The sequence below is a fragment of the Hyperolius riggenbachi genome, chromosome 7 (assembly GCF_040937935.1).
Source record: "Hyperolius riggenbachi isolate aHypRig1 chromosome 7, aHypRig1.pri, whole genome shotgun sequence".
Lineage (NCBI taxonomy): Eukaryota > Metazoa > Chordata > Amphibia > Anura > Hyperoliidae > Hyperolius > Hyperolius riggenbachi.
This window is the reverse complement of record NC_090652.1, coordinates 48,070,951-48,083,363: the sequence shown is the minus strand read 5'-3', so window position 1 is coordinate 48,083,363 and position 12,413 is coordinate 48,070,951. Positions and strand designations below refer to the sequence as shown.

General features: G+C 42.5%; 1 protein-coding gene across 2 annotated transcripts in view; it reads right to left on the bottom strand.

Annotated features, from left to right (window-relative positions):
• LOC137524300 (serine protease 27-like) overlaps positions 1-12,413 on the bottom strand; it is a 38,950-nt gene that overhangs the window by 21,396 nt on the left and 5,141 nt on the right. Inside the window, exons 1-2 of one of the 2 annotated variants that reach the window (XM_068244015.1) lie at positions 10,839-10,925; positions 6,119-6,280 (exon numbers count right to left, since the gene is read on the bottom strand). The exons of the other annotated variant lie outside the window; for it this stretch is intronic. Coding sequence (XP_068100116.1) covers positions 6,119-6,176 — 58 coding nt within the window. The 5' untranslated portion in view covers positions 6,177-6,280; positions 10,839-10,925. Of the gene's footprint in view, positions 1-6,118; positions 6,281-10,838; positions 10,926-12,413 lie in introns of those variants that run through there. 2 annotated transcript variants of the gene reach the window in all.

The window sequence follows — 12,413 nt, the reverse complement described above, 5'->3', positions numbered from 1 at the left end:
TGGAGCTCTAGTGTCTGCTGAACCCCGGAGCCTGTAGCTAAATCTTCTGCCACCGCGCTTGACAGGAGGGGGGCCTCGAGGTAAAGGGAGAGAAGAAAGGAGTTGTGCCCCCCTCCCAGCGTCCGCAAGACTGCAAAACTTTCCTGTGTCTGCATTGCAAGTAGCAAGCCAGCAGCCAGTCCGCCAACCAGGTAATTGATATTTGCCATGCCACCCTGCCTCCAGGTAATTGATATTAGCCCTCCCTCCAGGTAATTGATATTAGCCCACCCAAGCACCCACCAAAATCACCCACCAGGTAATTGATTTTAGATTGACTTAGATTCTTAAGTTCCGTCTACACGGAGCGATGTAACAGCAATGTTACTTATCAATCGAGCCGCTTATGCGGCTCGATTGATAAGATCCGACAGGTTGGATCTCGCCACTGCCGATTCCCTGCTCGTTCCCCACGAGGGGAAATGGCAGGGAATCGAGCGGGGATGAGGGGGGATTGAATACGACGCACGTGCGGGCGAGCGGGGACGCGGCGGGTACGCGTGGCGATGCGGAAGAGGCGATCCGGCGGCTAATTGAGCCGCCGGATCGCTGCGTGTAGGGCTTTAGATCTATTGACTTAGATTAATTGACATAGTCATGTCACTGACTGTCCTCAGTAGCTCACAATCTAATCCTACCATAGTCATAGTCTAATGCCCTACCATATTATTATGTATTTATATATCACTAACATCTTCTGCAGCACATTACAGAGTACATAGTCATGTCACTGTCACTGACTGTCCTCAGAGAAGCTCACACTATAATCCATGTCATATGTATGGTAACTAGGATATTACTTTATATTAAAGGGGGACTCTATGAAAAGTTTTACTGTGTAGCAGTGTTTCTGAATTACAATGCTGCTAAGTTCATGTACATTTGGCCCTGTCCATGATACATCATGACCACGCCCACCTTCCGGTGCATGTTCGTGCACTTTTTTTTCACCACAATCATGGGATGTGTGGGCCCCAGATTGAAATTTCGCCTGACGATGAGTTCCACGTGTGTCACATGAGTACAAACACTTCCTACTTCAACCTGGAAGGAGGAAGTGTTTGTACTCACGTGACCGCCGTGTGGAACGCATCATGGGAGGCGCCAAAGGATGGACCGAAGAAGACGTCAGATAGGTAAGCTTGACCCCCGCCCAGCCCGCACAGGTAACTGGGTGAAATTCGGATAGCAACTATCCGGGTTTCACCCGAATTCTGATTTGAGCATCCCTGGTTATCGGTCTCACACTCTGTCATACTGGTTACTGGAAGTTCATCATGGCAACTCATGGCATGTAACTTTCTGAGGATCATAAAAATTCTGTTGTTTCTCTACATAAAGATGACCTAGGCTATAAGAAGATTTCCAACACCCTCAAAATGAGCTACACCACTTTAACCGGATAGGTTCTACTCAGGACAGGCCTCGCCATGGTTGACCAAGACTTTGAAAGCACATGATCAGTGTCATTTCTAGAGGTTGTCTTTAACAAATAGACATATGAGCACTGGCAGCATTGCTGGAAAGGTTGAATGGGTGGGGAGTTAGCCTGTCAGTGCTCAGACTATATGCCGCACACTGTATCATGTTAGTTTGCATGGCTGTCGTCCCAGAAGGAAGAGTTTTCTATTGGTAATACACAAGAAAGCTGAAGACAAGCAGACCACGGTCATGGATTACTGGAGCCATGGTCTGTGGTCTGATGAGACCAAACTAAACTAATTTGGTTCAGATGGTGTCAAGCGCAAGCGCGTGTGTTGCAGCAACCAGGTGAGATGAACAAAGACAAGCGTGTCTTGCCTACAGTCAAGCATGGTGGTGGGAGTGTCAAAGTTTGAAACTGCTTGAGTGCTGCTACTCCAAGATGACCATTGCCTTGCTAAAGAACCTGGGAGTAAATGTGCTGGATTGGCCAAGCATGTCTCAAGACAACAAACCCTATTGAGCATCTGTGGGGCATTGTCAAATGGAAAGCTGAGGAGAGCAAGGTCTCTAACATCCATCACTTTGTCGTGGAGGCATAAGTTGCCATTCCTGTGGCAAATTGTAATGCTCAGTGAACTCCATGACTAAGAAAGTTAAGGCAGTTCTGGAAAATAATGGTGGACACACAAAATATTGACACCTTGGGCACAATTTTTACATTCTTTACTTAGGGGTATACTGACTTTTGTAACCAGTGGTTTAGACAATAATGGCTGTGTGTTTGTTGAGTTATTTTGAAGGGAGAGACAATTTACACTGTAATGCAAGATGTACACTGACTAGTTTACCTTCTAAAACAATGTATTTTAAGTGTTGTCCCATGAAAAAATAAAATATTTACAAAAATGTGAGAAGTTTTTAACACATACTGTAGCTGTGCCCCTCACTTATTTCCCTATAGTCATACCATTAACAATTGATTTGTGGGGAGACTACTGTATGTGTCAGCCACTCCTCTCCTACACGTGACAAAAAAGCTTAGTCTTACTGGACTTAGTCAAATTCCTAAATGATCATATGGGCTGTCCCATATTGGTCAACTAAAAAATTACATTTTTTAAACATATATATATATATATATATATATATATATATATATATATATATATACATAGATTACTATTATATATTTTTTTTAATATACATACACGTTGACGAGAACCTCAGTTTTAGAGATAGGTGGTATACAGGCACTCCTCAGATAATGCAGTCACAAAAAAGAACAAAAACACAGGCTGCCATAGGCTACCACATTCACTTTGGGTACAAGAAGCAGTCAACAAATTCTCAGTGCTAGATTTAATCCTGTTCCAGGGGTGGATCTCCTTTTAGTCACCCAGTGCTGAAACAGTCAAGGCACTTGAACGTTGACCAACACAACAATGAAGCAAAGAACAAAATACAGTCAGTGCAATCAAACAGAATCAAAATGTATTATTGCACAGATAAATGAAAAACAAAAACTGTAGATACTTTAGATACAGTACTTACGTCGTGGGCCCTTATGACAGGGACCCGTGAAGGTAATAAAAGTATTGCATATACACATAGAACATACACAAATAAAGCATGCAGAAAGTTTGACAAATGACCAATCTCCAATTCCCGACTGCTGTTGGCATTGTGCCGTCATTAGGGGTAATTAGAGACTGAGCTAGAAGTTAGCAACGTAAGGGAACTTGTCACTTACATGTAAATTAGATCAGCTCTGTACCCCGCAAGTATAACGGCTCGCACTCACCACTGGGCGGCATAAGGACAAAGGGACTGGATATTATCAGCCGCATCGGCACGCAGAGATCTATGAGTATGTAGTTTCACTGGAAGTCCCAAACACCATCGCTATTGGCATCCACATGTGAAAACGTAGGGCTTGCCAAGATTATGAGTTTAAAAAAGCGAAAAGCATACAAAATATATGCGATGAAAAAGGTGCATTAGAATAAGGAGCAAATGGATGTGACCTAAAAGTCGCACTAAGCATAAAAGGATTTAGAAAAGCTCTATGCCGATTTAAGTACATATAATCAGTAGGTGCATATATAATAATAGTTCAGGTGCATAATATCAATATACACTGGCTGCATAATTGATAAATCAAATCATAGATGAAGAACTATTGGTCAGGCAATAAAATTGCACACATAAAACAAAACCAGAACACATAAAAATTGACAAGCCAAATTAGATCACTCTGTTTTAATGTTAATTTTTATATATAGATGTTTTGCTTGACTAATGCTACCTATGATTAAAACTAGGGTCTCTGTAGAATTGCAGCTTGCCAATGTTTTGCCTTGGAAGAAGCTCTGATTACTGCGAAATGGTCATCAGGCTGTGCACCACGCAGTGCATGGGTACCATTTATGGTAATAAATGCTCAAGCAAGTGCCAAGCTTGTTCCCCTTTTATAATTTTTTAAAGGATAGAGATATCACTTTACCAACAAAGAACAGGATAGTTAAAGCTATGGTCTTCCCAGCTTTAACATATGGCTGTGAAGGTTGTTCTATGAATAAAGTCATGCATAGAAAATTTATGTTTTCGAACTGTGGGTGTGGAGAAAGCTACAGAGAGTTCCCTGGACTATCAGAAGATCTAACCAGTCAATGCTTCAAGAAATAAGGTCAGAGTGATCTTTAGAAAGGTTGATACCACTATTAAAATGCAAATACTCTGGTCACATAATGAGAAGGCCTAATTATTTGGAGAAATCCTTGATGCTTGGAAAAATTGAGGGAAACAGAAGGAGACGACAACAGAGACTAAAGGTGGCTACTTACCATCCAATTTTTAGCGAAAAATCGTTCAAGCTATCAGATAATTCCGATCAAAAGAAAACCCATTCATGAGACCATCAACGAACCAATCTTTGCTGCCTATCTATCACAAACTTTGGTTAGGTGAAAATCGAATCAGGCGACTATTTTTCTAATCATTCTAATCATTCGTAATTGAATGTGCCCATCAACAGAGATTATTTACAACCAATCCAATCAGAATTTCTGATCGCTTGAACAATTTTTCTCTAGAAATGTGATGAATGAATGAATGAAGAATTTACTAACAATGCTCATTTGTATTTCTGATTTTCCGATTTCCGTTTTTGTTTTGTTTTTTTCATTTAACATTTTTTTGTGCATTCTACAATGCAAAAAAATGACACATACAATATTAATCAGAAATCAGAAAAAAAAATAAAAATCAGAAAATCAGAAATTGAAATACAGGAAATCGTAAATTGGCATTGGGTGAAATTGGAATTACCATGAAATCGGAAATGGGCATTTCCGACCATCCCTACCATTTACTGCATGACTTTTTGCACTTATTTTTTAACTGTACATATCTCTTTATGATTTCTGTGTTTTCTTTTGCAGTGTTATACCCTTTAAACAACACAGTAACCAAGCAGCTCAGGGTCACCCAAAACCACTAGAAAAGTATAGGAGACTAAAAGAGACCGAAAAGCTCTCCTCCTAAAAAAAAGCAATGCTTGGTGTGATTTGCCTTCTTAAAACAGAAGGAAACTTGCAATAATTCAGCTGTAAGTGAACATTTGTGGTTACCCACCATGCACTGCACTGAATGTGAGATTCTGGATGCAAGCCTGGCTTCAGTGGCATAAAGAGATCATTTGCATTTTCAGTAGTGGTGCATTATGGATAACCACAGATGTTCACTTAAAGCTGAATAATCGCAAGTACCTTCTGTATTAAGCAGGCAAATTACACCAAGCATTGCCTTTTAGTAGAAGGTCTTTCTGATCTTATTTTATCCCCCTATACTTTTCTAGTGGTTTTGGTCACCCTGAGCTGCTTGGTTACTCTGTTGTACTGGTCCAAGCCCTATCTCATACAGTAATATCACTCCCTACCATGTACTGCGGAGGACCAAAAGTCTGAAATTGGTTCTCTGCATGTGGGGTTAATGTAGCTCTGTAAAAGTTAAAGTTATAGGCTTGCTATTAACCAGTGGTCCAAGCCTGCCTACAGGGGCATGAAAAGCTAATTTGCATATTCAGTAGTGGTAGATTTTGAGTAGCCACAGATGTACTCTTAAAGCTGAATTGTTGTAAGTACCTTCTGTTTTAAGAAGACAAATCACCCTTTCCTTTAAACAAGGGATACTTCATAAATAAACCTGATGTTTTAAAGGGGGACTGAAGTGAGAAGAATATGGAGGCTGCCATATTTATTTCCTGTTAAGCAATACACATTGTCTGGCTGCCCTGCTCATCTATTTGATTGCTGAAGTGTCTGCATCACACCAGAAACAAGCATGCAGCTAATCTTGTCAGATTTGACAATAATGTCAGAAACACCTGATCTGCTGCATGCTTGTTCAGGGTATGTGGCTAATTGTATTAGAGGCAGAGGATCAGCAAGATAGCCAGGCAATGTGCATAGCTAAAAAGGAAATAAATATGTCAACCTCCATATCCCTCTTGCTTCAGTTGCCCTTTAAGCAAAAAAGAAGACGTCTTCTCACTATAAGGGGTGAAGATAGTAATTAGAAAAAATGTATACCTAGAGTTTGTTAATCAGTTTTATAACTAAAAAGTCTCATAGAAATATTCTGGAGGTGAACTTACCAACACAAACCATTACAGACACAGCTGTAAGGATCAACGTGAAGTCTGTGAAGCCCATGTCTTCCTCTGTAGGTTTAAGGTTGCTTTCTTAACCATGAAACAAACTCGTTCTAAGAAAACGTTGCTCAGTCATGTCTTTTATCCTTTCATAAAGTTTCGTTTCTTGGAAAAAGGAAACGTGAAAGTGTAATTTTATTATAGTGGATTTATGGGGGTCCAAGTTCCATATTTAAACAGTTAACTCCCTTCAGGTAATATTCAAGCATTCCATGTTACCCTTATGACCTTAGAGTAACCAGGAATGGTGCATACACATCCAGTATACGCCTGCCAACCAAGTCCCAAACAATTCTACTCATAAATGGGGTTTTTAATGAAGGCTATGTTCAGGTGTGGCTTCTTATAGTCAAGCTGAAAGGTTATTAGGAATATACCCATTTGATTTACTTTTTATTTCTGCAGTTTCCGTACATACAGTGGCGTAGCTAGAAATTGTGGGGCCCCATAGCAAAACTTTCACTTTGAGACAGAGGCGCTTAATTTGAATCCTTGTGCAGATTGTTTGATACTCCTCCCTATATTGCCTGATGAAGCGGGGTTGAACCTGCGAAACGCGTTGCATTTCTTTTTGGAGTTCCTAATAAATGTGTTTCACTGTCTGAATCGCAGTCGTGTCTGCTTGAGGGAGGTAAGACCACCACTTCCTCCTTCAATTTTGCCATTTAAGTTGGTTTTTAAGCTCATTTAATCTAATCTTATACTTTTGGCGCCTCTGTTCATTGTATACAATTTTGAGTCCACCCTTGGTGGAGGGTTGCTGCCCTTTCTTCCTGTCTACAGAGAGCGACTTCTTAATCCTGAGTGGGGTCAGGACAATCTCCCCACCTGCCTTTACAGTGGTTGCCTGCTGGTGACCCTGACTTTGTGAGTATCTAGCAATACAAACTTATTGCCACCTTGTCCAGTACGAATTACACTATTGGGGCTCTTGGTGTTCCCTGTTTTTATATACAGTGCATAGCACACAAATAACTATGCTGTGTTCCTTCTTTTTCTTTCTCTGCCTGAAAGAGTTAAATATCAGGTATGTAAGTGGCTGACCCAGTCCTGACTCAGACAGGAAGTGACTACAGTGTGACCCTCACTGATAAGAAATTCCCCTTTTTACCTCTTTCTTGCTCTTTCTTGATCTCAGAAGCCATTTTCTGCTAGGAAAGTGTTTTATAGTTGGAATTTCTTATCAGTAAGGGTCACACTGTAGTCACTTCCTGTCTGAGTCAGGACTGAGTCAGCTACTTACATACCTGATATTTAACTCTTTCAGGCAGAGAAAGAAAACAATAAACACAGCATAGTTATTTGTGTGCTAGGCAGTGGGCACTGTACATACACATGTCTATCTCATCATGTCACATGTCACTTCGGGTATCCTTTAAGCAATGCCGCCTGCCCTACCCTATAGAAATGAGTTTTTTGGGCAATTTACATTCTCATGCAATCAACACTACACATAGTTCATGAGCACTGAGACCAAGTCAGAGGGTGGAGGAACACAAGAAAGTTAATAGTGAATACATTAAGTACCACCTGGGCCCCCTTTGCTCCAGGGCCCCATAGTGGCTGCTATGGCTGCTATGGCTATTGCTATGCCCTTAAAGGGGCACTATGGCGAAAAATTATGTATTATCCTGCTAATTGTACAGTAGTTGTGATTGTTGTTTTTTTTTGTGGTGAATTTTTTTTTTTACCCAATCGTTTTTTCAGTATTTTTTTTCTAAAGCAAATTGCAGGTAGTTATTCAGCCAGAGTAATAAAAAAAAAAATGAATAACTACCTGCAATTTGCTTTAGAAAAAAAATACTGAAAAAACGATTGGGTAAAAAAAAAAAATTCACCACAAAAAAAACAACAATCACAACTACTGTACAATTAGCAGGACACAGCACAGCGCTTGTGTCTGCTCTGCAAGCTGCCGCTCTGTCTGCGCAGCACATGCCAGCTTCAGCTACAGGGGTCCTTGCCGGGCAGCGTCATCAGTAATGATGATGCGTTCCTCCACAGTCCTCCTCACACGCAGTTGCGTCTCACATAGGAGGGAGGGTGCGTTCCACTCCCCTCACAGCACATAAGCTGCTACTCTTTACGGCTCATGGGGGATCACTATAACTGCACGATCGTGCAGTTGAAATTTAGAACTAACCATCCAGCGATGCAGAGAGGGGAAAACTGTAACGTCAGTTACAGCAACAGGGAAAGTTGCCTCCCTACAACTACATGGAACAGGCTAAGTGGCGTCGGAAAGGTACTTCTGCCGACGTGACTGATAATGTATACAAGGTGATGTCAGTGTTTAAAAAAAAAGCCCCTGTGCCTCACTACATGTAAGCCACAATGCTCTACAAACAGCTAGGCATAGTACAGTGGCTATAAAACATAATTTTTCGCCATAGTGCCCCTTTAAGTACATATCAATGCCTTGGACTGGACTAATTAACTCAACTAAGAAATGTAACCAATCAGGATCAACTTACAATGTTATAGAAAAAGTAAAATTCTGTAGTGGAGAGGTTGGCAGGGCAGCACGGTGGTGTAGGGGATCACACGCTATCCTTGCCACTCTGGGTTCCTAGTTCAAATCCCAGCCAGGGCATTATCTGTATGGAGTTTGTATCTTCTCCCTGTGTCTGTGTGGGGTTCCTCCGAGCACCCCAGTTTCCTCCCACATCCCAAAAACATACAGAAAAGTTAATTGGCTTCACCTAAAATGGCCCTAGACTCCGATGAATGTATGCATGTTGCATCTAGTGCCGATCTCCTGGTATCTTTGATGCTAACTACGATGGACATATGACTGTGGTAGGATTACATTGTGAGTCCCTATGAGGGTCAGTTCAGACAAGACTATACAGTATACTGTGTACAGAGCTGCAGAAAATGAAAGCGCTATACAAATACAAGCGCTGCCTATTATGTCAATTGCAAGAATCAGATCCACATACTGCACATGACCTATATTTTGGGCAGCACGGTGGCGTAGTGGTTAGCACTCTCCCCTTGCAGTGCTGGGTCCCCAGTTTGAATCCCAGCCAGAACACTATCTGCACAGAGTTTGTATGGTCTCCCCATGTCTGTGGGGGTTTCCTCCTGGCACACTGGTTTCCTCCCACATCCCAAAACCATACACACAAGTTAATTGGCTTCCCCTAAATTGGCCCTAGACTACGATACATACACTACATGATACATTCATAGACATATGACTAAGGTGGGATTAGATTGTGAGCCCCTCAGAGGGACAGCTAAGTGACAAGACAATATACTCTGTACAGCGCTGCAGAAAATGTAGCATATAAATACTAAATAATAATATTTTTGTAGGAAGACAGTTGGCACTACAGCATAAGGTAGCTGGCATCATAGAGGGTGGCAGGGTAGTCACAACTTGCTCACTGGGATGTACTCTGTGTGCACTGGCCCTTAAAGTGAACCTCCGGACTAAAAATCTACTCAGCAGCACTGAAAAGGCTTGGTGTTTCTTTAACAGTTTCACAGCATCAGAACTTTGTTTTTCTTACCAAAGCATCATTTTTAGCTGCATTGCCCGGGCTTTTTTCCCCTGACGCAGTGCAAAGCATAATGGGATTTCCTATGTTGTTATTCACGTTGCCTAGCAACTGGGAGGGGTGATCAGCACACAGGACAGTTACAACTGTGTCTCATGCTCCCTTTCACCTCCTTTCAGCCAAAAAGATGGCTGCCCTCATGAAATCAAACATTTGCCTGTTCTTTTAAAACAGGGTGGGTAAGAAATTATTCTTCCTATCTATTTTTATTTTATTTTTTACATAAGTAATGTAACTTAATGACAGTATGTTTGTTTAGGCTGGAGTTCCTCTTTAAATGTTGACATGGATGCACTAAACGTGAAACGGCCGTCAGGCGTTTAGTGCCCAGCACCCACCGCACCCTCCACATCTCGCAGAACTTGTATGCCCTTTACACTGTACAGCTGTATTGCAAATGTGTTGTTTTTGGACTGGGCCTCACTTTTGGATAATAAATGTTTTTTTGCAGTGCCGATCCCTCTCCCTTCTTTGATTGCATAATAATATTTTTCCATGCAGTGCAGTATAGTTTACTCAAGAATATAAAAGAAAAACTCTGGCAGCGTTTGGCCTCACATACTGGTTTCTATATCTCTACTGTAATGATTTTTAAAGGACTTTTTAGGGGCAATAGGAGATTATAGTAAAGGCCCATACACACACTAGATTGATGTCACCTTAAGGGGGTCAGGACCCGATATTCTTGAGTAAACTTACCAAACACTCATACTCCATTCACCCCTGGGTCAATATAGTCCACCTTACACTTATCTTTAGTTAATTTACTGTATCGGGGTCCATAGCTGTTCTATCTTCTTTCTTTCCCTCTCATATTCTCTTGAGGATTTAAACTCATGCCATTTCCTCCATCTCTCCTCATGGCTTTCTTTATTCCCATGCACATAGCTAGTTAGGGCTTCCATTTTCCAAACCCACTCTATTTCCTTCCTTTCTTCATTCGGGCTAGAAGGAAATAGCCATGGCAGATCCTATCCGCCCTACTGTGCAGGCGCCAAAGGGCTCGAGCCTGCACAGTACAGCGGATCGATCGGTTTCGGCCATTTCCACCTTAATCCAAACGGAGAGCAGCTAGTATAATAATAAAAAATATTTACATCACCGCACTTCGGGGGACCCAGGCAGGCTAACAGAAACACGGAGGAGGACAGGGGGAAGCCTCGTTAGGATCCAGAGGCTTCCCCCTTCCAAGAAAAGTATCCCTGGAGCAATTTTTTTTAATACAGATCCTCTTTAAACCAGCTCTATTTTCTTTCTGTCTTCAGAACTGTAACACACCAGGAACAAAAGCTGAGGAGCTCCATCTAGTGGCCATTTAGCAACTTTGCATCTCAAACTATAGAGCGCTGCATGCATATTAAATATGAGTAACCCATAATATTAGACTGAATGTCTTCTGTATAATATTGTCTTGTAGGGCGACTCTGGGATACCTCTGATGTGTAAGGTGAAGGGTGTCTGGTATCAGGCTGGCATCGTGAGTTGGGGAAATAACTGCGTTCTTCAAGACTATCCTGGAGTTTACACCAGTGTAATGTACTATGCATCATGGATCCAACAGCACATCCCAGATCTCATGTTCACCACCCTGGGAGATATAATGGAGTTGCCAGCACCACGTACTGGAAGAGCCAACATCCCGGCACCACCAGATTTCCCAACAACTCCGGCAGGGAGTTTACTCATGAATATAAAAGAAAAACTCTGGCAGTGTTTAACCTCACATACTGGTTTCTATGTCTATACTGTAATGATTTTTAAAACACTTTTTAATGACAATAGGAGATTATAGTAAAGGCCCATACACACACTAGATTGATGTCACCTGACGGAGTTCAGGACCCGATACCTCGGCGACATCATGAGCCGAGGCTGTACAGACATGCAGTCAGCCTACACACTGATGACACACTCAGTTGTAATGCTGGGGGGTGGGAGGGGAGGGCGTAGAGGCGATGGAGCAGTGAGACATTGGCCACTGCTTGGCCAAATAGCTCTGCCTGAAGTGCCTGGCAGATCACTGGCTGAGTGGCGGTATGAGGCTGCTATACACATGCCAGATTATCCGCAGAGGCAGAGGCGTATCAAGAGGGTGCAAGTATGGATCATGCCACGGGCACCACAGCACCATGGGCAGCATGTCTGCAACTGTGCTGTGCCCCCATGCTTGCCACTGTACTGCGCTGTCATGCCTGCCACTGTACTGTGCTGCCATGCCTGCCCCTGTGCTATGCCCTGATGCCTTCCTCTGTGCTACTTCGGTATGCCTGCCCCTTCGCAGCAGCCCCATGCTTGCCCCTGTGCTGCAGCCCCATGTTTGCACCTTTGCTGCTCAGCCATGTCTGTCCCCATTCCTCCCATTCACTCAGACCTCAGATCAGATTAATTCTGTGCTCTGCAGTTTCAGTGTTTGACATAGGCTCTTTATTGCCCAGATACGCCCCTGCGCAGAGGCACTCATTATAAGCTACCTTAGCTGACTTTAATGTAGCGTGTGTATGGGCCTTTAGTACATACACACGGGAGGCTCAGTCTTTAGAGAAGCGTGCATGTGCAGGAGGCTTACGGCATGCAGTGGCGGTCAAGCACGCAAGAAGAGACCAGGAGAGGAAAGAAGAGGATGCCAGAGGACCTCATGGACTTCAAGGGGCTAGCAGCTAGAGCACACATGG